This window comes from Phragmites australis, chromosome 13 (assembly GCF_958298935.1).
Source record: "Phragmites australis chromosome 13, lpPhrAust1.1, whole genome shotgun sequence".
NCBI classification, from domain to species: Eukaryota; Viridiplantae; Streptophyta; class Magnoliopsida; order Poales; family Poaceae; genus Phragmites; species Phragmites australis.
The window spans coordinates 10,796,392-10,820,445 of record NC_084933.1 but is presented as its reverse complement, the minus strand read 5'-3'; the positions used below and the strand labels follow the sequence as shown (position 1 = coordinate 10,820,445).

General features: G+C 45.5%; 1 protein-coding gene across 3 annotated transcripts; it reads left to right on the top strand.

Moving 5' to 3' along the window:
* Nucleotides 1–18,281: 18,281 nt before the first annotated feature.
* On the top strand, nucleotides 18,282–21,455 carry LOC133889782 (transcription factor BHLH6-like). Of its 3 annotated transcripts, none has more exons than XM_062330256.1 (5): nucleotides 18,283–18,765; nucleotides 18,869–19,082; nucleotides 19,163–19,408; nucleotides 19,526–19,686; nucleotides 20,739–21,455. In XM_062330256.1, the coding sequence occupies exons 1-5, from the start codon at nucleotides 18,665–18,667 to the stop codon at nucleotides 20,764–20,766; spliced, it is 750 nt and encodes a 249-aa protein (XP_062186240.1). In that variant the 5' UTR covers nucleotides 18,283–18,664; the 3' UTR covers nucleotides 20,767–21,455. The 3 variants fall into 3 exon arrangements, with proteins under 3 accessions (XP_062186238.1, XP_062186240.1, XP_062186239.1); XM_062330255.1 differs by having other exon boundaries at nucleotides 18,284–18,765; nucleotides 19,526–19,696; nucleotides 20,739–21,452; XM_062330254.1 differs by lacking the exon at nucleotides 20,739–21,455 and having other exon boundaries at nucleotides 18,282–18,765; nucleotides 19,526–20,020.
* The last annotated feature ends 2,599 nt before the right edge of the window (nucleotides 21,456–24,054 follow it).

The window sequence follows — 24,054 nt, the reverse complement described above, 5'->3', positions numbered from 1 at the left end:
GATCAACATATTAGATTTTGTTGGGATTGAAGTCCCAGACAAGGTGAACCTTCGGGGATGGAAGTGGCGAAGGTCCCTTATAGCGACATGTACTGGAAGTAGAACAGTTTTTGATTACCTTTCACGGTTACACTGTGGCTCTATTTATAGCCCGTACCCGGCGATCACGGGCCCAGTTTACATATATTACCCCCTAACCTGCTACATTCCCGGAATATCCGGGGGTAATATGGTACAAATAAGTATGATCCCATAATTACAGCAATGCCAGGGCAATTGGGTCCACTGTCAAGCTGATCGTCCAACCGAAGGATATCGAAGCCCTCTTGGTTCAACCACCTGACGAGCTGCCTTCGCCACCTCCTAGCGAAGACCTGGTCGTGTCTTCGCATGGTCCGAAGGACGCGGGACGCGAATCAGGGCTTCGCCTGTCAATCGAGATCGGTCAGCCTTCGCGTGCGCCAATCCAAAGAGACGAAGATGCTTGGACGCTTCGCATGCGCCAATCCGGTGAGAAGAAGATGCAGCCAGCACGACAGCTATCATGTAGCACCTCCAACTAACTTCGCAGTTGCCTTCGAGTGCGGGGATGGCGAGAGATGATCCCCAACAGTAGCCCCCTACTGGCAAGGTTTATCTTCGATGGACCAAGCCTGTAGTCTTCGAGATATCTAAACGTCGTCCCCCTTCGGCCTGTCGAAGTTAGCTGGATTCAATGCACGCTGTTAAAATATTTATTTTTTTTAGCGCCCCTGCAACGATATCTATAACTGCCTGCATTTAATGTTCATGGTAGTTATCCGAGCACGGTTTCCGTTGCCGGTTCAATTTTCGATGCTGGAAGTTGTAACTGCGTCCGTCTCCCCCTATAAATACCAGATGCTGTCAAAAAAATTTTTTACCGTGCCCTTGCTTAAAGTTGTCACTCTCGTACGAAGTAAGTTACAGTTCTTCGGACGCCCTAGACGAAGCCCCCGATTGCCTTCACGCTGCAGGAGGATTTTCTTGAACTAGAAGGCTCCGAAACACAGGTCGTCCCGACCGAAGACTTACTGGATTGGACAGTCCAAAGTAGATGGCGAAGTTCTAGCTGGCCTTGTCAGGGAAGGGCTGATTAGTAATGTCTCGAAGGTCCGGCTTCCCGGGAAACAAGAGATACCGGAGCCCACTAACGATGAAGCTATCGTGTTTGTGCATTATTTTCGGGCTGGCCTTCGGCTTCCCTGTGACGAGATGGTAATCAAGGTGTTAAAACTCTTCGAGGTATATTTGCATCAGTTGACGCCTAACGCCATAGTTAGAATGAGTCTTTTCGCCTGGGCCGCTCGATCGGAGGGGGTTAAGGCTTCCGCAAGGGCTTTCTCCACCGCGCACCGTCTACATCTTGCAGAGCGTCCCTATGAGGGTACGGTTCCGACTGTTGATGGCTGTTGGACACGACTACTACAAAAAAGTTAGGGCTGGCTCCTTCCCCGAGATAGATAGAAGCCAAGCCCACTAACCGCAGAACGAGCAATGAATCCCCAACGAACGCTTTCCTTTGCCACTCAAGTGTACGGCATCCGGAGTCCAGAGCGAAGCACACTACGGTTGTCTAAAATTCGCCTACCGCGCCGGCCTGTCTACTCCCGTGGTTGTATACAAGAATAAGTGGCCTAGTGATTGGACTCAATGGTGGTTTTACCATAAGGTGGAAGCCGAAGACTACCTTGTATCGAAATGCGAAGAGGTCAAGGGAAACCGTACATCAGATGTGCGGTTGAAATCATCGCAGCAAAACACGCTTGAAGCCTTCGCCAGGTGTGCAAAGCATCTCTCAACTCATGATTTGGTGGAGGAGTTTTTGGCGGCCGGGGTCTGGCCTCTTAGCCATGGCTAGGCTATTCCGGCCTTCGGGGAGAAAGGGCTCGAGGGGCTTTGCCGTCCTCATCCTACTGTGGAAGGCTTCACAGGTACCCTCTTGTCCATGCATTATTACTTAATTTAAAGTTTCTCGTCTAACAGTTGTTAATTTTTTTTTTAGATTTGTCAGTCGCCGAAGTGGAGGCGAAGGCTGTGATGTTAGTTGGCAAGATTACTCCCGGCGAAGCGCAACTGTGCGCCGACCAGGGACTTAGCCGCAGGTTGAACATAATCTTCGATTTTCGTGGTCTGTCGTATGATGAACGGCCGAAGATTGCAGCTGTGCTGCAAAGTAATGCGGGAGGCTCCCCAGCAGCGGAAGCGGGCGAAGAACCCGCTGCTGGTCCTCCGACGAAGAGGAAGCTCTCAGAGCGATCGCCGAAAACAAGCCGTACCAAAAAAGCTGTTGCCCTCCGTAAAAAACCACGTGAAGCCGCGCTCGAGTTTCACGCAGAAACGTCTCCGGAGGGCTCTGCTGCTTCGCGCGACATGACCTGTCGGGAGAGTTCCGAAGGAGCGCAGGAGGCCCAGGCGCCGAAGTCCCTGTTTTGCTCACGCGTCGATCTTCCGACGTTAATTCTGAGCGACAACAAAGAATTGACGGAGACAGGCGCAATAACCGAGCCCGACGTTCAGGAGGAGCCCGTAGCCGAAGGTGGTGATGACGTAAAGGTGGCGGCGTACTCGTCGCCCTCCTCACCTTCGACCTCATCTTCCGAGACCGAAGATTCCACGCCAAGTGAGCCCCGCCGCAGAGGAAAGGGCTTGATGGGGCTCGGCGGGCTGCTCGACACGAAGGCCCTTGTGCCTGAGGCTTTGCGGCCTGCCGCTTTTGAACCGAGTGTCGGGGAGGTCAGTGATGCGAGAAAGATTTTCGGAACCTTCGTTCTTCCTGAGCTCGAAATTCCGCTTGCTCAGAAGTCTTCAAGCGAATTGATCGATGCATCCGATGTGGCTATAACGAAGGTATATCGAATATTTTCTTACATTGAAAGAAAGAAAACTTGGTATTTTACTGACTTGCACTTGTCATTGCAGGTTTTGCTCCTCTCCTGAACTCAACGTAAGCAAGCAGAAAAGTCCGAAGCCCATGCCCGAAGCGCTCAGGCCCAGATTGACTTGCTACAAAAACGGGCGGAAAAAGCTGAGGGCCAGAAATGTGAGACGTCGCGGCGTGCGAAGGATGCAGAGTTACGATTGGAGCGGCTTGAAATGGAGGTCGACGCCCTTCGCTCGGCGAAGGGGATTGCGGACAGCGAAGTGAGCTGTCTTCGGCAGAATCTGCAGTCCTCCGAAGCGCAAGTTTGCGAATTGCAAGCACTTTGCGCGTCGGAGAAAGAGAAAGCTGAGCGGCTGCAGATTGAACTAAGCGAAGCGAAGGCTTACAACAACGATGCCCTTAATGTCATTGGGGAGCTTGAGCCAAAGGTGGTTGCCGCTTGCGAAGCAATCAGTCATACCTTCGAAGGTATAGGCGCCTTGGTGACTCCCCCATCACTTGAACTCGTAGGACTGGGTGGGCTTATTGGTTGGATCAATGAGACCAGTAGTAGCCCCCTTCCAGCTACACAACTATACGGCGACTTCTGCGCCATGGTTGCTGCCCGAAGTCTCATGCAATCTGTGGAGATGACGGGTTGCGACCATCACACTGCTCTCCAACGAACTTCCTTCCAGTATCCTTCGGATCTGTCAACTTCGGCCGTTACAAAAGCATCGAAGAGCACTGCTCGATCATTCACCACCAATTACTGGTGCAAGCATGGCCACGAGCTCGCTCTTCGAGAGGCCGAATTGAACCGGCAGAGGGTATGGCTACTTAACTTTTGTTTTCTCTTGTCGAAGATTATGAAAGTGGTTATATGTGGTAATAATGTATTTATTGTTATTGAATTTTTGTTAGGCCAAGGCGAGGGATGACACCTCGTCGAAACCAACGACTATGGCAGCCGAAGATACTAGGAAGGTGGGCTGAATTGGCGCGAAGGGCCGTGTTGTTTATGCTTTTGTTTTTGTAATTAGCGATGTGACACACTGGCCGTGTAATATATTATATATTCATATCGAAGTGTTATTGACCTTTTTGCGCTCCCTGCGCAGGTCCTTGCTTCGGACACTGCACAGGTAGCCGAAGAAGCTGTGCTTTGACTATGATGAGGGACAATTTTTATGTGTCCTGGTCCTGCTGGGAATCATTTCACCGATGTCATGCTAATATCGATTTGGAGCGGTACTGGCATGCGAAGTGTAGATCGTATGATGATATGAATGCTAGGACAAAAGCGTTTTGGAAATCTGTTAGTGCTTCGACGCTAGTTAGTCGACGAGCTGAACGAAATCTGCGCCATGCAGCGAAAGGGGACGTTGACGGCACATCGGTGCTCGTTGAACCGAAGATTGAACCTCAGGACGAGGAGCCGTTTTCACACAGACCCCAATTTTGCTATCGGCGTGGTCCCTCTTCGCAGGTAGCCAGCGAAGTGGTAGTGATGGCGATACTCCTATGTTGCCGTCTTATTGTAATCAAGTTGGGGCTCATTCGGCCCCATCGTCGCATTTTCATGCTAGCGAAGGCATTGATTATCAATTTTCTTTCAGTCGTTTGTATAAGGATTTTGTTGATCCAGATGTTGATTTTGATGCCGAATAAATTGGGTTTGTGTTATGATTTGTTCTTTTGTTACACCTTTACCGGCATGACGCGCGAAGCGTTTTTTTTTTTTTTGGTGCAATGCGCTCTGAACCTTTGTTGGATCTTCGGGTTAGACTTTCTTGACAAAGGCCATCCCCCGATTCCGATTTTTGCCGCAGTTTCCTGCGATTGTACTGGGCTGATATTTTTCTTATTATCATTGTTATTTTTGCGAAACGCCATCCCCCCCCCCCGACTTTTACTCGCAGGTAACTTCGGCCTGGTGGGGGGAAAGTGATCTTGGCCTCTGACGTCTAGCCTTGAAGGTTTTTTGCTTCAACTCGTTGGACGGTTGATATTTGGGCAGGCACTCCTAGCCCCCTGCCCTTGACGAAGTGCGCTGCCTTTTAGTTGGCTTAGGGACACTTCGTTTTTTTTTTGTTCTGAAGGTTTGTTTTACCCTTCGGTGCCGGGGCAGGCACTCTTAGCCCCTGACTTTTGGCGAAGTTCGTTGCCTTTTCTTTGGCTTAGCGATACTTCATTTTTTTGTCCCGAAGGTTTGTTTTACCCTTCGGTGCGGGGGCAGGCACTCTTAGCCCCCGACTTTCGGTGAAGTTCGTTGCCTTTTCTTTGGCTTAGCGATACTTCGTTTTTTCTATCGCGAAGGTTTGTTTTACCCTTCGGTGCGGGGGCAGGCACTCTTAGCCCCTTGGCGGTATTTTCAATTCTGCGAAGGTCACAAGTGTACGCTTGCTTGCCTACACTTTGCACCGCGCTCTAGTCGTTGATTGGTGCGCCAATCTATTTAGGCTGGCGCACTTCGACGAAAAGTACTATTACTCAAGACAAGCAACATTTTTGGGGGGGTTGCACTATCATTGTTTACATGGGTTCCTGCTTTGTTAAAAACCTCACCCCCTGGCGAAGGGGTCCCCCTGTGAGGAAAAGAGTGTAGTACCCTTACAATGCGATTACAAAAACTACTACGAAAATTAAAAATTACATTGGAGTCTCAGACTTTAGTTGCCGATCTTCAGGCGTAGAACTTGCGAAGGTTGTCTGCATTCCAGGTGTGTGGAAGCTCTTCACCTTCCATATTGGCTAGATGATAAGAACCAGGTCTCAGAGATCTTTTAACTATGAAGGGGCCATCCCATTTACTCTGAAGTTTGCCAAACAATGCTACTGTACCAAATCTTCGCAACACCAAGTCTCTGGGTGCGAAGGTCTTTTCGGATACATTCCTATCTCTCCATTTTCTTGTCTCTTTTTGGTAAGTGGCCAGGTTTTTTGCGGCTTGCAATCTTACTTCTTTGAGGGCATCTTTCGATGATAATTCTTCGCATTGGTCTAGTTCATTCCCGACCCTGAATGATTTTGTTTTGCATTCCTCTGGAGTCATGGCCTCTTCGCCAAATAGGAGGCGAAATGGCGTGTATCCTGTTGGTCTTGCAACCGTTGTTCTTAATGGCCATAGTACCTTAGGGCAATTCTTCGACCCACTTTCCTTTTGGCAATCCTTGAAGACGCTTCGCAACCCCTGCGAAGATGATGCCATTTGCTCTCTCAACTGCGCCATTAGATTGTGGGTGGTAAACTGATGCAAACATTAATTTTATGCCCAGACCATTACAGAAATCTCTAAATCCCGCGCTATCGAACTGAGTACCATTGTCCACGGTTACTTCGCTTGGAACCCCGAAGCGGCACACAATATTCTGCCATAGGAATTTTTGTATGTTTCTTGACGTTATGCTCACAAGTGGCATTGCTTCTACCCATTTCGAAAAGTACTCTACTGCCACCCCCGCATACCGCAAATTTCCTGGGGCTGGCGGCAGCTGCCCGACAATATCGATTCCCCATCGCCGCAATGGCCAGATCGGCGGAATAAGTTGTGTCTTCGTTGTCGGTCTGTTTGATCCCTTTGCCCAGAATTGGCACTTTTGGCAACTTCGTACCAGTTGGTCCACATCACTTATAGCCATTGGCCAATAAAAGCCCTGCCTGTATGCTTTTCCTACCAAAGCCCTCGTTCTGATATGTGAGCCGCACAACCCGCTGTGAATTTTACCTAACAGTTGTTGGCCTTCTTTCCGAGATATGCATCGCAAGAATGGTGCGCAGACTCCTGCTTTGTACAGATTTTCGTCTATAACTTTATAATTTCTTACTCTCTGAGCCATGCGCTTTTCTTCGACCTGATCTTCGATATCCCTTTGACCCTGTAGATATGCCATTATCGAAAAATGCCAGTCTTCGCTCTCGATTGTTGCGACCAGGTGCGTTTGGTTGGAACTGTCATCGAGGGCCGGTTCAGTTAGTTTCTGATAGAAGACATCTGGAGGTATGGGCATGTTCTACAAAGCCCCTTTTGCTAGCTCATCTGTTTCGTTGTTATCATTCCTTGATACACTTTTGACCGTGAATCCGATGAAGTATTTCTCCATTCTTCGCACTGCTGCTCTGTACTTGATCAGCTCTGATTCCTTTGCCTGGAATGTTTTTTCAATCTGGCTTGCTACAACTTTCGAGTCTGTTTTGACAAGTATTCTTCGAGCTCCCAAAGCCTTCGCCTTGCGAAGTGCCAGGAGTACAGCTTCGTATTCCGCCGTATTGTTTGTGGATCGGAACTCTAACCTGGCGGCGTATCGCAGCTTCGTCCCCGAAGGTGAAAATATTACTGCCGAGACTCCTGCTCCTGTAGCTCTCCAAGCTCTGTCGCAGTACGCGGTCCAGATAGGTTCTGCTGCTTCGTCATCCAAATCCTCAGATGAAGGTGTCCATTTCGCCACAAAATCTGCCAGCGCCTGCGATTTTAATTATGTTCGCGCCACGAAGACAATCATGAATGGAGCTATCTCTGTTTCCCACTTCGCTATTCTTCCGATGGCTTCTTTGTTTTCGAACATGTCGCGAAGGGGTAGGGAAGTTGGCACTGTAATCTTGTGAGAAGTGAAATAGTGGCGGAGCTTGCGGGATACCATTACCAGTGCATACGCTACTTTTTCCAACTCTGTGTATGACTTTTTTGGGCCTGCTAGTACTTCGGATACATAATACACTGGTGCTTGACGCAGCCTGTTATCTTCGGGTTTTTCCTGCACGAGAACAGCGCTGACTGCTGAGGGGGATGCCGCTATGTATAGCAGCAAATCTGCGCCTAGATCCGAGCTGGTCAATGCTGTATGCTTCGTCAAGTATACTTTTAACTCATCGAAGGAAGCCTGCTGCTCAGCACCCCATTTGAAAGGGTCAGAACTTCTTAACACCTTGAAGAGTGGTAGGCTTCGCTCGGCGGACTTTGCAATGAACCTGTTCAATGCTGCTAGTCTTCCTGTCAAGCGTTGGGCTTGTTTTCTGTTATGTGGCGGTTTCATATCTAAAATTGCTTCTATCTTCTGAGGATCCGCTTTGATTCCTCTTTTCGACACTAGAAACCCCAGGAGTCTTCCGGATTGCACTCCGAAGACGCATTTCTCCGGGTTTAATTTTAAACCTGCTCTTTGCAGATTATCGAAGGTTTCCCGGAGGTCTTCGATGTGTTGGCTTCTCCTGGTACTTTTTACTACTATGTCATCAACATAGGTCAATACATTTTGTCCCAGCTGCGGCTTTAATGCGGCCTGTACCAATCTTGTAAAGGTTGCTCTAGCATTCCGGAGTCCAAAAGGCATTCTTACAAAACAGTATGTTCCGAAAGAGGTTCTGAAACTCGTTTTGTCTTCGTCTTCCTTTGCCATCCATATTTGATGGTACCCTGCATAAGCATCTAGGAAGCTTAGCATCTCGCAGCCGGATGCAGAGTCTATGAGCTAGTCAATTCTAGGCAGTGGAAAGTCATCTTTGGGGCAAGCTTTGTTTAAATCTGTGAAATTGATGCACATTCTCCACTTTCCATTGCTTTTCCTTACTAATACGAGGTTGGCCAGCCACTCCGAGTGCATAACCTCGCGTATTACTCTAGCATCGAGCAGTTTTTCTAGTTTGGCCTTTGCTGCTTCTTCTCTTTCCCCCGAAGCTTTTCTAAGCTTCTGCTTCCTTGGCTTCGCTTTGGGGTCCACATTTAGCTTGTGCTGAATGATGCTTCGACTTACTCCTTGCAGGTCTCTGGGGGACCACGCGAAGACATCGTCGTTTCTGCGAAGGAACATTATAAGTTGTTGCTGATCTTCTGCCAGGGCTTCTGCCCCTATTGTAATCTTCTTATCTTTTTCATGATTTAGCAGTACTATTCTGGTAGGTTCTTCTGGTGCAGCCTTCGCACATTTCTCTATGGTTTGCCTGCTGTGGCCTGCTTCAGCACCCGTCGAAGGGTCTGCGATGTTGTGGACATTTCTTCTTCCTGGGGCTATTCCTACTTCGATTCGCCTAGCAACTCGCTGATCTCCCAACACCTTTATGACTCCTTCTGGGCCAGGCATCTTCATGCACAAATAAGCGTGGTGCGGTATTGCTCCGAATTTATTGAGGAACCCCCTCCCAAATATCGCATTGTATGGGTAGCTAATGTCCACCACATCGAAGGTAATTTCCTCTGTGCGGAAATTCATCTGTTCGCCAAACGACACTGGGATTGTTAATTTTCCCAGAGCGTTGATTGTGTTTCCGCCGAAGCCTAACAACGGTGACCCAGCTTGTTTCAAGTCACTTCTTCGCAGCCCCATCTTATCGAAGGCATCAGCGAAGATAATGTCCGCAGAACTTCCTCCATCGATCAATATCCTGTGTACTTCGTTTCCCGAGATGTTCGCGGTAATGACGAAGGCATCTGTGTGCGGATAATCTAATACCCTCATATCCTCTTGCGAGAATGTAATGGGAATGTTAGACCATCTTGAATCGATGTACGTTGGTCCCACTCCGACGTAGTTAACCCTTCGTACGTATTCTTTTCGCTGTCTTTTGGATTCTGTTTGCTGGCTGGACCCCCCCTAAAATGGCCAGCACCACATTGTACCCATTGTTTATGGTATTAACTGATTTGCTACTTTCTGGTGGTGCCTCGATTGCAGGTCTTGGCGGAGGAGGGGGTAGGACGCCCCGAATGTTCAGTTGCCTAGTTTGATCAAATTGGGCTGAAGGTGCGGGTGCAAATTGTGGTGCTGGAATTTGCTGCCATTGGTTCGGGAACACCACATTCTGATTGTGGTTTTTCCACCCTTCACTTCTTGCGAAGCTTGTTGCGTGGTGAATTGTCCTTCTGTTATCTACCGACTTCTTCGCTAAACTTTCTTTCATGGCCACGACCTGTGGGCAATGTTTAGTCCGGTGGCCTGCTCCTTCGCCGTGCAGCTCACAGTAAAAGGTTACCGGGTCATGCGAAGGTCGTCCTCCTCTACCTCCGCGGCCTCTTCCCCTGCCCGCCCGGCCTCCTCTATTGGACGAGTTGTAGGCTTCGCACAAGCCTTGGACTACTTTGGGCGGGCCGGGGTTGATCTGGTTGATTTCTTTTTGGCTTGGATAATCAGGACCTTTAGGTTTTCTTGGACGCTGAGGTCTGTCTCTCTAATTGCCACCAACTGCCTCCTTAGGTGGTGCATGCTTTACTCTTGAGGCCGTAAACTTATTTTTCCTTCGTAGATGATCAAGTTCAGATCTTGAGTATTCTTCCATCTTGTTTAGTAGCTCCTGGACGCTTGTGGGTCTTTTTCTGGTGAGCTTTCCTGCCAAAAGGCCCCCTCTGATGCCCTGTATTGCGGCATCGATGATCGTATCTTCGCTCAATCCCTTCGCCTAACAACGTATGTGTACGAATCGGCGCATATAGCTCTGTCAAGTTTCTGTCGGTTGTTGCTTCAGCGTGAAGAGGTCGGTTGCAGTGATGTTATCTGCCCAGTTCCCTTGGAAGTTCCTGTACAGGGCAGTGCGCAGCTGTTCCCATGAATATATGGATCCCGGGGGTAGAGCGGAGTACCACGACCTTGCTATTCCCTTGATCGCCAATATGAAAGCCTTCGCCAAGGTTACATCGTCTCCACCAGCTGACTCTATGGCTGCCACGAAGCTCATGACAAATTCTCTCGGATCTGATTCTCTATCGAACATAACCACTCTGGGCATTTTGAATCCTAGCGGCCATGGCTGATTTTGCAGGTCCATTGCTAGGGGTGACTCAGGATCTCCCGTGGAAGATCTTCGCCGAACTTCTTGCGAGGCTCGTATCAAATCTCCCGGTGGTGTCGGCCGGCGAGACATGCCTTCTGCTTGGAGTATATCGATTTCCTCCTGGATCCTTTCCAACGTTTTTCTTGCTTCGTCTGCCCGCCGGCGGTACTCCGCAGCTTTCCGGGTTGCTGCTAGGCCATCCAACATGCGCTTTTTGTGCGCAATCTGCCTTTCCAACTCCTCAGCTTCTAGCCTAGCATTTCGTTCTTTGTTTGTTTCTTCATCATGTTCAAACTCCGCGAAGTCGCCTAGTTCCTCCCATTCTTCGTTTTGCCCTCTTTCGCCTTCTTTTTCTGGAAGATCGAAGCGAATGCGATCTATTGGCTCCATGATTGGCATTTGCTCCGTGTCCACCCGAAGTGCGTTGTCATGTCGGCCATTGGCAGTTTGTTGTGGCGCTGTGTCAACTTCGCAATGCTGCTCTTGTGCAGCCGAAGCCCCCCCCCCCCCCCCCCGACCGAGGCATTGCCTGATTCTGGTACCGCCGGAGTGGTTCTGTCGGTCGAAGGTCCGATCGCGGCTGGGAGTTCCAGTAGCGCCTCCGCTCCTCCAGTTGGCTTCCCTTTCTTCTTGGGTGGCATGCCTTCGTGGGTTCGATCCCGCAGACGGCGCCAACTGTTGGGATTGAAGTCCCAGACAAGGTGGAACTTCGGGGATGGAAGTGGCGAAGGTCCCTTATAGCGACGTGTACTGGAAGTAGAACATTTTTTTATTACCTTTCACGGTTACACTGTGGCTCTATTTATAGCCCGTACCCGGCGATCACGGGCCCGGTTTACATATATTACCCCCTAACGTGCTACATTTCCGGAATATCTGGGGGTAATATGGTACAAATGAGCATGATCCTATAATTACAGCAGTGCCTAGGGCAACTGGGCCCACTGTCAAGCTCATCGTACAACCGAAGGATATTGAAGCCCTCTTGGTTCGACCACCTGACGAGCTGCCTTTGCCGCCTCCTGGCGAAGACCTGGTCGTGTCTTCGCATGGTCCGAAGGACGCGGGACGCGAATCGGGGCTTCACCCGTCAATCGAGATTGGTTAGCCTTCACGTGCGCCAATCCGGCGAGAAGAAGATGCTTGGACGCTTCGCATGCGCCAATCCGGTGAGAAGAAGATGCGGCCAGCATGACAGCTATCACGTAGCACCTCCAACTAACTTCGCAGTTGTCTTCGAGTGCGGGGATGACGGGAGATGATCCCCAACAGATTTAAATAGAGGTAGCCCAGTCAGCCTTGCCACGTCAACGCCACGTGTTGCAACCACATCAGCAGCCTTGTCTGACGTGGCAAGCCACGTCAACACACTCGAGCCCGATCAGCAGGTCCAATTAGCGATGACATCATGCTTACACAATAAATAGGTTTTTCAATACAAAATAAACCCTTTTTTCTCTAAAATTTGGTAATCTTACATTTAGGTCCCTAAACTTTTCTATTTTCATAAAAATGCCCCTATTAGTACTGTTATTTTACTTTTAGCCCTCTAAATTTTTACTTATTTACAAATAGGTCCCTAAATTTTACAAATAAGCCTTGGAAATTTTTGGTTTTACAAATTATCCCTTGTTCTTTTTCAAAAAAAGCCCATATAGCTTAAAACCCTCATAACTTTTCATACGAGCTCCGTTTTAGGCGATTCTTGCGCTCACATGATCGTAGCAGCGAGTACTATCCATTAGTAGGCTTTTTATAGCTCTTTGCTGTTTAGTGTAATGTTCTTAGATGTTTGTACTTGTTTGTTTCTAGTGTGCGCGATTGTAATAGGAGACGAGCAGTTCGTGAATCTGCAGGACCAGACTTTTAAAGAGCTTGAGCAGCCCGTTGCTGAAGGCAAGTGTCCTTGATCACATTGTGCTTATAGGAAAGTGTGTATTTTACTTTCTAAATGCATGCTTGTCAATATGAATCTCATGTTTATGGTTTATTAGTACTTTCCATGATTATCTTTGTCGCTTGTGTTGTAGTTTAAATGTCAAGGGTAGAAATGCTGTCAAGTCAGGTGGTTTATATGTTAATCTGACTAATGGTCTCTGCAACATGAACCGGTTTGGGTAATCTTTTGTAGCAATATGGAATATAGGGATCGAGACAGGTTGGTTTAGTTGGTATGGTTGTTGTGTGTGCATTAGGTGATGTGCGAGTACCTTCTTGAGATCCTAAGGACCGGCTCATGGACATATAACCCGGCATAACAGCATAACCACGAGGCTTATATGGTACAGCCTGGACAATTAGTTGGATGTCCTCCTTATTCTGTACGCACCAGTGGGCGGTTAAGTGGTACAAGAGGGGGCCTCTGTAGTGGATGAAATCCCTATTAGCGGTGAAACCTTAGCGGGTGTTTACGGATTTAGAGACACCATATAAAGACCTTATAGCGATCTCTCGGCGCACATCTCGAAAATGTGTAAGGCACCGATAGGTACCGGCAAAAGAGTTGATCACGACTCATAAGTAAAGTGTGCAGACTCTGCAGAGTATAAAATTGATCGATCAGAAGTGCTCACGGTCAAGAGTGGGCTTGGACTTCTTCATGATTAGTGGAGATTTTGGATGGTTGGTTTTGGGTAGTCGGGTGGTAGTACCCCGATGAGTTGGTAGCGGGATATGGGATATCTGGTGAGTCTGGTAGTCGGATGGAATCCGATGAGCTGTTCCTTTAATGTTGATATCATCACACATAGTAAATAGAATTGCTAAGTTCTTTTTGAGTCCTAGATTAGGTTGGCATAGATGCAATCAACCTGAGTTGAGTCTTTCTTGCCTTAATCCTTCATGTCATATTTTTCATATTTGCTGAGTACTCCATATACTTATGCTTGCCTTCTCCCAACCTCTTAATGCTGCTCAGAAGGTGAAGACTTCGAGGACGTCCCGGATGATGGATGTTGAGTTCTAAGCGAATGAAGTTTTCGATATGAAGATCATATTCTAGAATGACGCTCCCCCGAAACAACACATGTGGATGGATGGAAGACCCGCTACCGCTGGAAGTTATCTTAGTGTTTTTTTAAGACCTATGAGTCCTTTTGTAATGAATCTTATCGTTCTGTTATAACAATATTATGTTATCACTTATGAAGTCACCACATGTATGAAACTTGATCCTGGCGTACATATGGAATGTATCTGGTTTGTTCTTTTGAAACTGAGTGTGACAAGAGAGCAATGCACCAGCTACTTTGACGATCTCTATAGAGCACAAATGTTTGATCAGTGATGTTAACATAATGAAAGACTGAAGCATGAATGCATTGTCGCTCATGATAGTTATCCAAAAATGAATGAAAAGTGGTTCGATGCCACAATATAGAAATTAAGATTAGTAACCTGGGAGAGGTAGAAGATCCTCTTAAGTTAGTGCAGCCTTAAATGTTCTTCAAATACTGAAGTATGAGAACAATTTCCTTCCACTTATGGTCCTGTACCTCCAGCTATTGTCGGATTGGAAACAGTGAGGCAGAAAAACTCTCCAGGAGGCGAACCGATCCCTGAATCGGCCTATCCTATCCCTCATGCTTAATATGAAAATAGGAGATATTACATATAAGTATAGTAGTTATGTAGGATAGATAGAAATATGTCAGAGATAAAGTAATTTTACACACATGGCGATACATTTAGTATAGATACAAGGAGGTGGCTTTAGTATTAGTACTTCTTGGTTATTATATCCCAGTGTGTTGTGTGCAAGCTAAAGGAAATTGAATTGTTTAAATAAGTTAAGATGGTGCATTCTTAAGGAACTTCCAATTTCCTTATATAGCTTAGCGTGGAAATTAATTTTATAATTTCCTTATATACCAATGAATTGTTTAAATATAGATTACATAGTTAAGACATGCCCTATAGAAGCCACTCCAAAGGACATAGACAGGCTTAAAATGCATATTGAAGAATTATTAAAATTAGGAGCTATAAGAGAAAGTAGAAGTCTATATCGATCCATAGCATTTATAGTAAGAAATCATTCTAAAATAGTATGGTGTAAATCAAGGATGGTGATAAATTACAAAAGGTTAAATGATAATACTGTGGAAGATGCATATAATATTTCAAATAAACAAGAATGTATTAATATGATACGAGGTAGCAAATACTTTTCAAATTTTGATTTGAAAGCTATGTTTTGACAAGTTAAGATGGCAAAAGAATCCATAGAATGGGCAATATTCACATGTCCACAAGGACATTTTGAATGGCTTATAATGTCTTTAGGCTTGAAAAAAGTGCCTGCATTATTTTAGAGAAAAATATAAAATATTTTTAATGAAAACCAAGAGTTTATATTAGTTTATATAGATGATCTGTTAATATTTTCACAAACTTATAAAGAACATATTGCCATATTTCCCACCTTTAAATATTCTTTAGAAAGGTAGAACAAAATGGGTTGATATTATCTAAAAAGAAAATGAAAATTTGTAAAGAAATATTAATTTTTCTTGGACATGAGATAAGAGAAGGTAAAATATATCTACAAGAGCATATTGCAAATAAAATCTTAAAATTCTCTGATACCATGAATGAAAAAAAAGTTCTACAATAATTCTTAGGAATTGTAAATTATGCGAGAAACTATATAGATAATCTAGCCAAGCTTGATTGGCCATTGTATGCAAAGTTAAGAAAGAATAGCCAAAAGTATTTCAACTCGGAAGACATAAAATTAGTAAAATTGATGAAGGAAAAGGTTAAGGATTTAAAACTGTTAGAATTACTTTTATATGATAATTGTTTTATTATCAAAACTGAAGCCTCTAAAGAAGAATGGGGTGCTATATTAAAGCAAAAATCTAATAAATATTTCCCAAAAATAGAAGACAAAATATGTAGATATGATTCAGGAAGTTACAAGTTAAAAACCGTAAACAATACTGATAGAGAAATTGGGTTTTGTTCGAAGATATTGTTACTGGAAATAGCTATAAAGTAAGTTTTGAACATATAAAAGAAATGGATAATAAGTTGCCTGACTTATTTTCTCATTCATCTATTTTGCAGAAATGAAGACATCGATGAATTTCAGCGGAGTTAAATCATTTAGCTTTAGAGCTGAAAATAAGCTAAGAATATTTCCACCAAATTCGTATAAATTTAAACCAAATGATCATATAGTCCTAGATAAAGTACAAGAATGTATACTAGATAACTTTTGGTTTCAATATAACAATAAGCGAGAAGAAAGGGGATATATGCTATCAATATTAAATAGTTTTACTGAATATTCTCACATGATAAATAAATTACTGCACACATCAGAAAATTCAGAGGTAATAGAGCCAAAGCCTATGTATGTTGTATTTGATAGAAAGGTATCAGGTATATACATATCATTTGAAGAAATAATCTCTTAAAAGATAGATTCAAAATTGGCAGGAGGAATGTCATGGAAAAATATGCAAATATTGATGAAACATTAAATCAAGCTCGAAAAATTTTGGGAGTAAATTATTATATAGAACCTGCTGCTAAAGATTATATTCAGAAATTTAGAAGGGCAAAGGATAAAAAAAATTCAGTAGCAGCATCTTATATCAAGGAAGAAGAGTCTTAAAAAAAACTCACATATAAAGAATGCCTAATGAAAGATGTGGATCATTTGGATGGTTTATACATAGACTAAAAAGTTGAAGAAAAATTTGAATCAATATTACCACAATAAAAGATAGAAATGAAGGAAAAAATTCTAAAAAAATTACAAAAAGAGATGAGTGATAAGTTTGAAGAAATAAAGAAAATATATGATGAAAGATTTGAAATCCTATTCTCAGATGAAGACACTATGGATGTTGCCGAACATGAACAAAATCTAAAATAAAGAATATATCTTAAAAAGAGAAAACTCTATAAAGAGACATATCTGTTAAAAAGATGAAAGATATCAGAATATTGTCCTTCGAAGGTATGTGGTATTAATAAGCTGATATCAATAATTTAGGCGTAGAAGAACCATGCAGAAGAAAATGACAAAAGAAAGTCTGCATACTCACATACTCAGAAGACTATATGCTCGTATGCTCTAAAAAGGCCAAAGTACATCTTCTGTCATCAACAGAAGATAATCAGCAGACGACTTCACGGGGTTTCATGTTCCATCGACAGAGAATATATTATGTACCTTGAGATTCTAAGCTACTATCCTAGTACCTAGATCAGATTAAATAAAGAAGAAAATGAGCTCCTCTAGCGGCTATAAAAGAAGGCTTCAGACAGCAGAAGGGAAGACACCACCAAACACCAGCGACCAACCATCGAGCGGCATCTAGAGAAGAGCGAGAGCGTCCTTAGCACTCCTTCTCTCACTTCTAAGTATTAAGTCCACATTGTAAAATAGTAACATTGAAGGAAAGATTTGTGCTATATATATAGTATCAATAGATAATTAATCTCCTAAGCATAGATTGCTTTTGTTGCAAACAAGGGTTAATTTTCTAAAGTTTAACTGTAATGATCCTAACACTTGTCGCGCCAAAACAGAAGCGTGAAATAGATATGTCTATGCGGTGCCGCTTGAATGCGATGCTGCTACCTGCTGACCGCTGAATATAGGTAGTGGCGGGGACGGGAGAAGGAAAATGATGTGCACGTTCACAGGCACCCTGGAAATGCGGCTAGTCTGAAAGCGCGCTAAGATTCGTATACATGTAACATGAAATTTACAATCCTGGACGTGTCAAAGAGGGGAAACCTTACTTGTTTTGGAGGACGAAACAGTGGAAACCCTGGTTGTTTGGACATCCAGTGCAAACACCTTTTTCTTACACCCGCCCCCCCCAAAAACAAACCAAACGCATATCCTTTTGGGAAGTTTCCTATAAGAATTGAATCATTCAAAAGTTCTCTGCTTTTCACGAATTCAAAGGGGAAAGTGAAGTTTTTATATGTAGCACTTCAACCTTTGAAAATAGCTTTGTCACCATGACATATATTCTTTCACGTTTGCTATAGAACAATCGAATGAAAATAAAGCTCGTTACAGTCGACGCATCTCCGGTGAGGTTTGTGGAGGGGGTTTCCAGGTTTTGGGGTTCCAGAGACTGCCATGCTTAGAGGAAGGACCGGGGCGGCCGCTAGACTAGCGGTGACGACTGAAGGCGGGCGAGATCGCAAAGCAGGGTTAGCTCCTCCAGCTGTTGATGGCGGATGACCGCAAGTGGGCAGTGTCAGTGGTAGGGGGCAAAAAGGGTGGTAGGAGAACGAAACGGGGTAGTTAGCGTGACGATAGACGGTAAGGACGCCAATAGAATTGAGAGGAGGTGGGTAAGATGGGGGGAGCGACGCGAGGCACATCGTTGAGATAGAAGGCGTTAGAGAGAAGAAAGAGAAAAGAATGGTGAAAAGTTTTAGAAGAGACGTGGCACGTTGGATATGTGGACTGCGACTCCCATATTCTTTTGGTACTAAAAGTGGAAATATGACTTAATTAGAATATTGAACACGTTGCTGTTTTTAATGGGTTTTCGTAGTCATAGGTCCTAACTTTAGGGGCCCTCGAGATCTCAGGTATGACCCTGCTTAGATTGGGGTGGAGCTGCATGCTCAGAGGTCAGAATATATTTGTCCCTGTAGTTGAAGCGACTGAAGGGTTTAAGTCATGTGGAGAAAACAGCATGATCTAGTGGATTCTCTTGTGTGGCCTGTCCGGTGGGTAACGGAGATATGGACTAAGCAGCATCGCCCTCCTTTTCCTGCCCACATCCACATCGCATCTGCTGCACTGCACACCAGATGCTCCTCTGCTTCGCAGTGCTTTGCATCATCCACACACGCACTCAAATTATTCCATTCCATACTTAGCCGCAAACAGCCTCAGATTAATGACGAGTAGTAGAGACTAGAGAGTACTCCTATAAGTGTGGCAGTGCCAGTCAGTACCTGTAAACAAGGCCAAAACGCTCTCTCTGAGAATTTCTCATAGGCGCAGTGCAGCGCAGCGCAGCGCAAACAAACACAATGGAGGCGGACTTGCTGGGCGCGGGCTTGGATTTCTATTGTCCGTCGCCGCCGTGCTTCTTCTTCGAGACCTACGGCTACGACCTCGCCGTCGTCGACAGGTGATTACTATCTATCCAACCCATCCATCCTTTCGTAAATCTGCTGCTGCTGCTTCTTGGGGGGAAAGTGTGGCCTGATTGGTTGGTCTTTCTGTTGATGAAGCATGCACGTGCCGATTGAGGCGGAGTCGATGCCCGGCCTGTGTTCGTCGTACCGCGAGGACTCCAGCTCGCCGGACGGCGCCAACTCCTGCTCCACGCCAGCCGTGGCGACGTCGGGCGCGGCGAGCAAGAACGTGGTCATGGAGAAGGACCGCCGCAGGAGGCTCAACGAGAAGCTCTACGCGCTGCGCAGCGTCGTGCCCAACATCACCAAGGTCAGAGCAGCAGCACAATTGGTCTTAGTCGGCGAATCAAGGACACGCACTAATCGACGTGAAATGCTTGACCCGTGCAGATGGACAAGGCGTCCATCATCAGGGACGCCATCGCGTACATCGAGCATCTGCAGGAGCAGGAGCGCCGGATGCTCGCCGACATATCCGCCCTCCAGTCCGCCGCTGTCAAAACCGAGGACGCAACGATCGGCCGGGCTTCCACGGAGGACGCCGACGGCTTCCCTTGGAGGAAGAAGATGAGAAGGGCGCTCGATGACGGCTCCACCCTCTCCGAGCCCCCCTCGCCGCCGGTCCAGATCCTAGAGGTAATGAACACAAGATAATTACAGGTTGCCGACACTAGTTTCTTGAAAAGTTATTCCACCAAGTAGATTAAACCGGAGGCGCGGGGCTGGCCATGATTCGATTCAATGCTCATGCAGCTTCAGGTGTCGGAGGCAGGGGAGAGGATGGCGGTGGTGAGCGTGCGGTGCAGCAAGGGCAGGGGCGCAGTGGCCAAGGTGTGCCGGGCGCTCGAGCCGCTCCGCCTCGACGTCATCACGGCCAGCATCTCCGTCGCCGGAGACACCGTCGTCCACACCATGTTCGTACAGGTCAAACAACAGCATAAATATGTTCCTACTTGCCACGTCCGATCGTTTGCCGGCGTCGCTGTCGCGTCTAAATGGCTCGTGCCCGTGTCATGGGCGGATGACGTCAACCGGGGCGACGTCACGGGGGTGACAGAGGATCGATCCGTCCGCTTACCAGCGAATTAAAGTTTGTGCTTTTCAAGGTTATGGTTAACGGATAAAGACTTGAAGACCAGACGGTCCTAGTCTTGGTCACATTTTGCTGTTCCGTTTGCGGCGGCCCCTTTGTTGACTATCTCCGATCCCAAATATAAGTATACTATTTAGGTAGTGTTTAGTTTTTAAGATGGAGCGGATTTATTCTGTTTTTAGCTATTTGATAGAGAACAGTGAGATAGAATGATTAGAATAAGGGAATATTTTTTAAAAATTTAGAACGAAGTTGTTCTTAAAAAAGGTGGAAGTAACCGTTCCATTTTGAACGTGATACTGACGATAGACCTAAGTTACTAAAATAGACTCGTTCTATCTTAAAAAATATTAATATATAAATAGAATTATCTCATTCTAAAATATATAAATAAAATCATCTCGTCCCGATTCGGGCACAAGTATTAAGGTGAGGATTTTCCTAAAAAAACTAGGGCAGGATATAATGATCCTATTATTCATTAATTATTTCTAAGTCAACATGGATGACAAATTTACTGTATTAATTAGGATGCATTTAAGTAGAAAAAGATATGAAAGAATGAAAAAAAAAGATGCATTGAACTAGACTTATATTTGGTATAATTAGGAGAAGGCTATACGGACATATGTCTGAGATCGGAGGAAGTAGCACGGGAATCCGAATGTCTACATATGCGACACGCATGCTCAAACCTGACCGGTTCTTAGTCCAGGTATCCTGGCCAGAGATGAAAACGATTGCAATTGTAGTCTAAATCATTGCAAGATATGCATTTAATTTTACCTCAGTATGTACTAATGCCAATATTACCTGCTATGCATGTTGAAGTTTTTCTCAGATAACAACAGCGTTGATTCCATCTGCATGCAGACAGAAGAAATGGGTGGTACTCAGCTGAAGGAGACGATACAGGCTGCTCTAGCCCAGGTCGACGCGACCAGACCCTGAGCTGTTGGGAGGACTGATGTGCATGCCATGCAAGCTTGGCATCTCAATCACCTGCGTGTCATCTTTTTTACTGCTTTCTTAACGAGATACGTACTCTAGCTGTCCGGTTTGATGCTCAGCCTTTTTTAATACATAGGGCATAAGGTAGTGTATTTGAGCTAATGTAAGCATGCATGTATCCAAATTCTGGCGCTGTTGACGCTGGGAGTATGCTAAAAGATATGGCCGTAACATCCCAATCCAATACTGAATTCACAATGCTACTACTCTATAATTTGACTTCAAATTCAAGCCAAACTTGTAAGAATTATTTGCTTATCCAGACAAATAGTGAATTTTCGGCGCTCGATCAGCTCGAGCGTGAGAGCGCAGTCCGTGCGCACTCTTACTTGCGGCCATGCTAATGCTGTGCAGGTCGAGGGCACAAGGTTAAAACCAGGGCGAGTTTAATTTGCAGGCACCGTCCTGGATGCCGTCGTCTCGGTGTGCGCTCACCGTAGCTAGCTGCAGCCTTGTGTCACCACAAGGAGACGACTGCAGGGGAATTCCACGTGCGATTCAGGCCCATACATTGGCAGGTGCGCAGGGGCGACTGCTGGGCGCTCGCGCGTGGGCATGTAAAACATTTAAATAGACGTTTAAGAAGAGTTACGAAGCATCGGTGTAAGAGTTTTAATCTTCAATGGGTCTGTCTAATCTATATGCTAATCATCATGCTGAAACTGTTTTTTTACGCTCACAAATGGTGATTTCGCTAAGCGTTGAGCGCCTCCCGAGCAATGAACAACTCAATCGCAAGCGCTAGTTGCAAGCTCCACCGTGGCAGGTAAAATCAGCAACTGCAAAGATGCAAAGAAGTTCTGGCCGCATGTACGCGTTGTACAAGCCTCAGATAGAGTGGCGGCAGCGCCTGCGAGATCTCCTTCCTCTGACTTCTTCCTTCCCCTTCCGAAACTTTCAACTGATTACAAAAAGAAGCTTTCAACAGATTCATCATGACGTGTGAAAACTTTCTAAGGTTCGAAATCAGGGGTTATGGTGCACACCCACTACGCGCGGCACGGCGACGACCTCCGGTGGCCGTGGTTGCGGCCTCCAGCAGCAGCGCCCTTCACCGGCTGCCCTCGGATCTAGAGAGAGAAGGGAAAGGGGAGGGGAGAGGGAGAGGAGGACGCTGGATCTAGAGAGAGAGAAAGGCAGAGGGAGAGGAGGCCGCTGGAGCTCGGTCGCCGCCGGGCCCTCACGGCCTCACCTCGATCTCTTTCTCGGCAAGCAGGTGAGATGGAATCATTCGTGGGGAGTAACAAACAGCTGAGAAAGGTGGTCGGGGTTGTCAACCGGAGGCTGGCCCTCCACGGCGCGCTCGCTGCGTCTAGGGGCATGTTTGGGTGCCGAGGCTTTTTCAAAAACTAATTTTAAAAGTTAATGTTGAAAAGTTATTTATACAAAAGCTGTTTTTTAATTAGTTTTTATACAGATAATATATACAATATATGTAATATTTCTCAGAAGTTATAAAAGCTCCTTCAAAACAATTTTTGAATTCCAGTAATAATGACATTTTTTGCTTTTTAGAAATTATTTTTAAAGTGTTTGGTTCAGTTTTTTCTTCTGAGTAGCAAAAGTCAGCATAGCTTGAACCGAACATAATCTTAGTCATAGTGTAGGTGCGCCCTGTGACATCCTTGTCTACACTGCAAAGGCCACCAAGAAAGATTAGAGGCCCTACTTAATTAACCTCAATTATTGTTTGCCCTGAGTCAAATATTTCTAGGTTTAACCATATATATACATACAAATATATACATATATATATATAAGATTGATATTAAAATACTATCATACATTTAACTCTTTCTATTTGATTATATTTTGAGTTATTATTAATTAAAATGTCATATTAGAAATCATATCAATGTCTTAATACATTTATATTGGAGACCAGCTGAGGAGTAGTAAGTGAACATATGACATGCCCTTTTTCTGTCGCACGAACACTGCTGCCACCTGCATGGTGCACGCTCTCCTGCTAGTTAACTGTCGTCCTGATTCTCTTCCTACTGAATTCATGGTTCCCCTCGAACGATCCATTGATGTCAACGTAGCATGCAAGCCGAGTATTTCTCGTGCGTTCCTACTTTATTCATATATGTTTGCCACTCCTGCAGAAAATATTTGTACAAGTGGTTTAGAAACGTCGTATAAAACGTTTTTTTTAACCATCTATTAAAAAAAAATCTGTACAAATCAGAACAGATGATTTTTAAACTGTTTGTATAAATCTGTACAGTCAACTTGTAACTAAAACCATCTGTACTAGAGAAACTTCGAGCCGTCTGTGAACTAGGAATAGTACAGACGCTCATAATTTAAAATCATCTATACTGACACAAAAATATCAAAAATAAAATTGTGCCCGCCGCCGGGAGCTGCAAGTTCAGCGCCCACCGCAGCTGCTTCCTGTGCTTATTTCGCATTAACAATCACATACTTAATAGTAAGAAGTAAGAACATATCAAGTAGCATAAAGTAGACATCAAATCTTGCAAGAACAACACAACCAGAGCATTATAAGATAGCATGGCAAGCAGCGATTCACCCATCTAGTTCTAGCGCTACAGACCAAGAAATCGAGAGAGAAAGAACACAACTACGACGAGCAGCGCTCAGACCCTCTCTCCCATCTAGTTCTTGTGTGATCTCCCGGTTGATTCCATGGCTAGGATCTGCCTGCACGAACTACCATGAGTAAGCCTGTGATATAAGGAAGGAAATGAGCTAAGCACGGGTCTCACTTCTAACAGTGCTGTCCTTGGGGATGGTGAGCGCGGTGGCCAGGAGGGAGTAGCCGGTGTAGACGCCGATCTTCATGGTCCTCTTGCTGCAGACGAGATTGAGCAGCATGCTCAGGAACTGCCCCTCGTTCGCTTGCGTCGTCATGATGTTCTTGCAAGAAACGGGAAAGCTAGATACTCATAGATTAAGAACTGACGAGCGCACAGAAGAAGCAATGATTAGGAAAGCAAGAAAGGCACTAAACTACTGATGTGTTGTATATCCTCGTGAGAGACCTTGCGGACTTCCTCGCCCGACATGTTGGATGCTGCTTTCTTCTTCCTCTTCCTGCCCTTAGCTACACCGCCTCCTTCTTCCCAGGCAAAGCTCCTCCTCCCTGAGCAATGGAGTCGGGATGAGAGAGACAAAAAGCACAAAAAAAGAGAGCAGAGATTGCAAGAAT

What these genes read in the sequence shown, in the direction of transcription:
- LOC133889782 (XM_062330254.1), top strand. Translation starts at nt 18,665, where the DNA reads ATGGAGGCGGACTTGCTGGGCGCGGGCTTGGATTTCTATTGTCCGTCG. An exon ending in GACCTCGCCGTCGTCGACAG is followed by an intron (nt 18,766 to 18,868) that starts GTGATTACTATC and finishes CTGTTGATGAAG; the next exon opens with CATGCACGTGCCGATTGAGG. An exon ending in TCGTGCCCAACATCACCAAG is followed by an intron (nt 19,083 to 19,162) that starts GTCAGAGCAGCA and finishes TGACCCGTGCAG; the next exon opens with ATGGACAAGGCGTCCATCAT.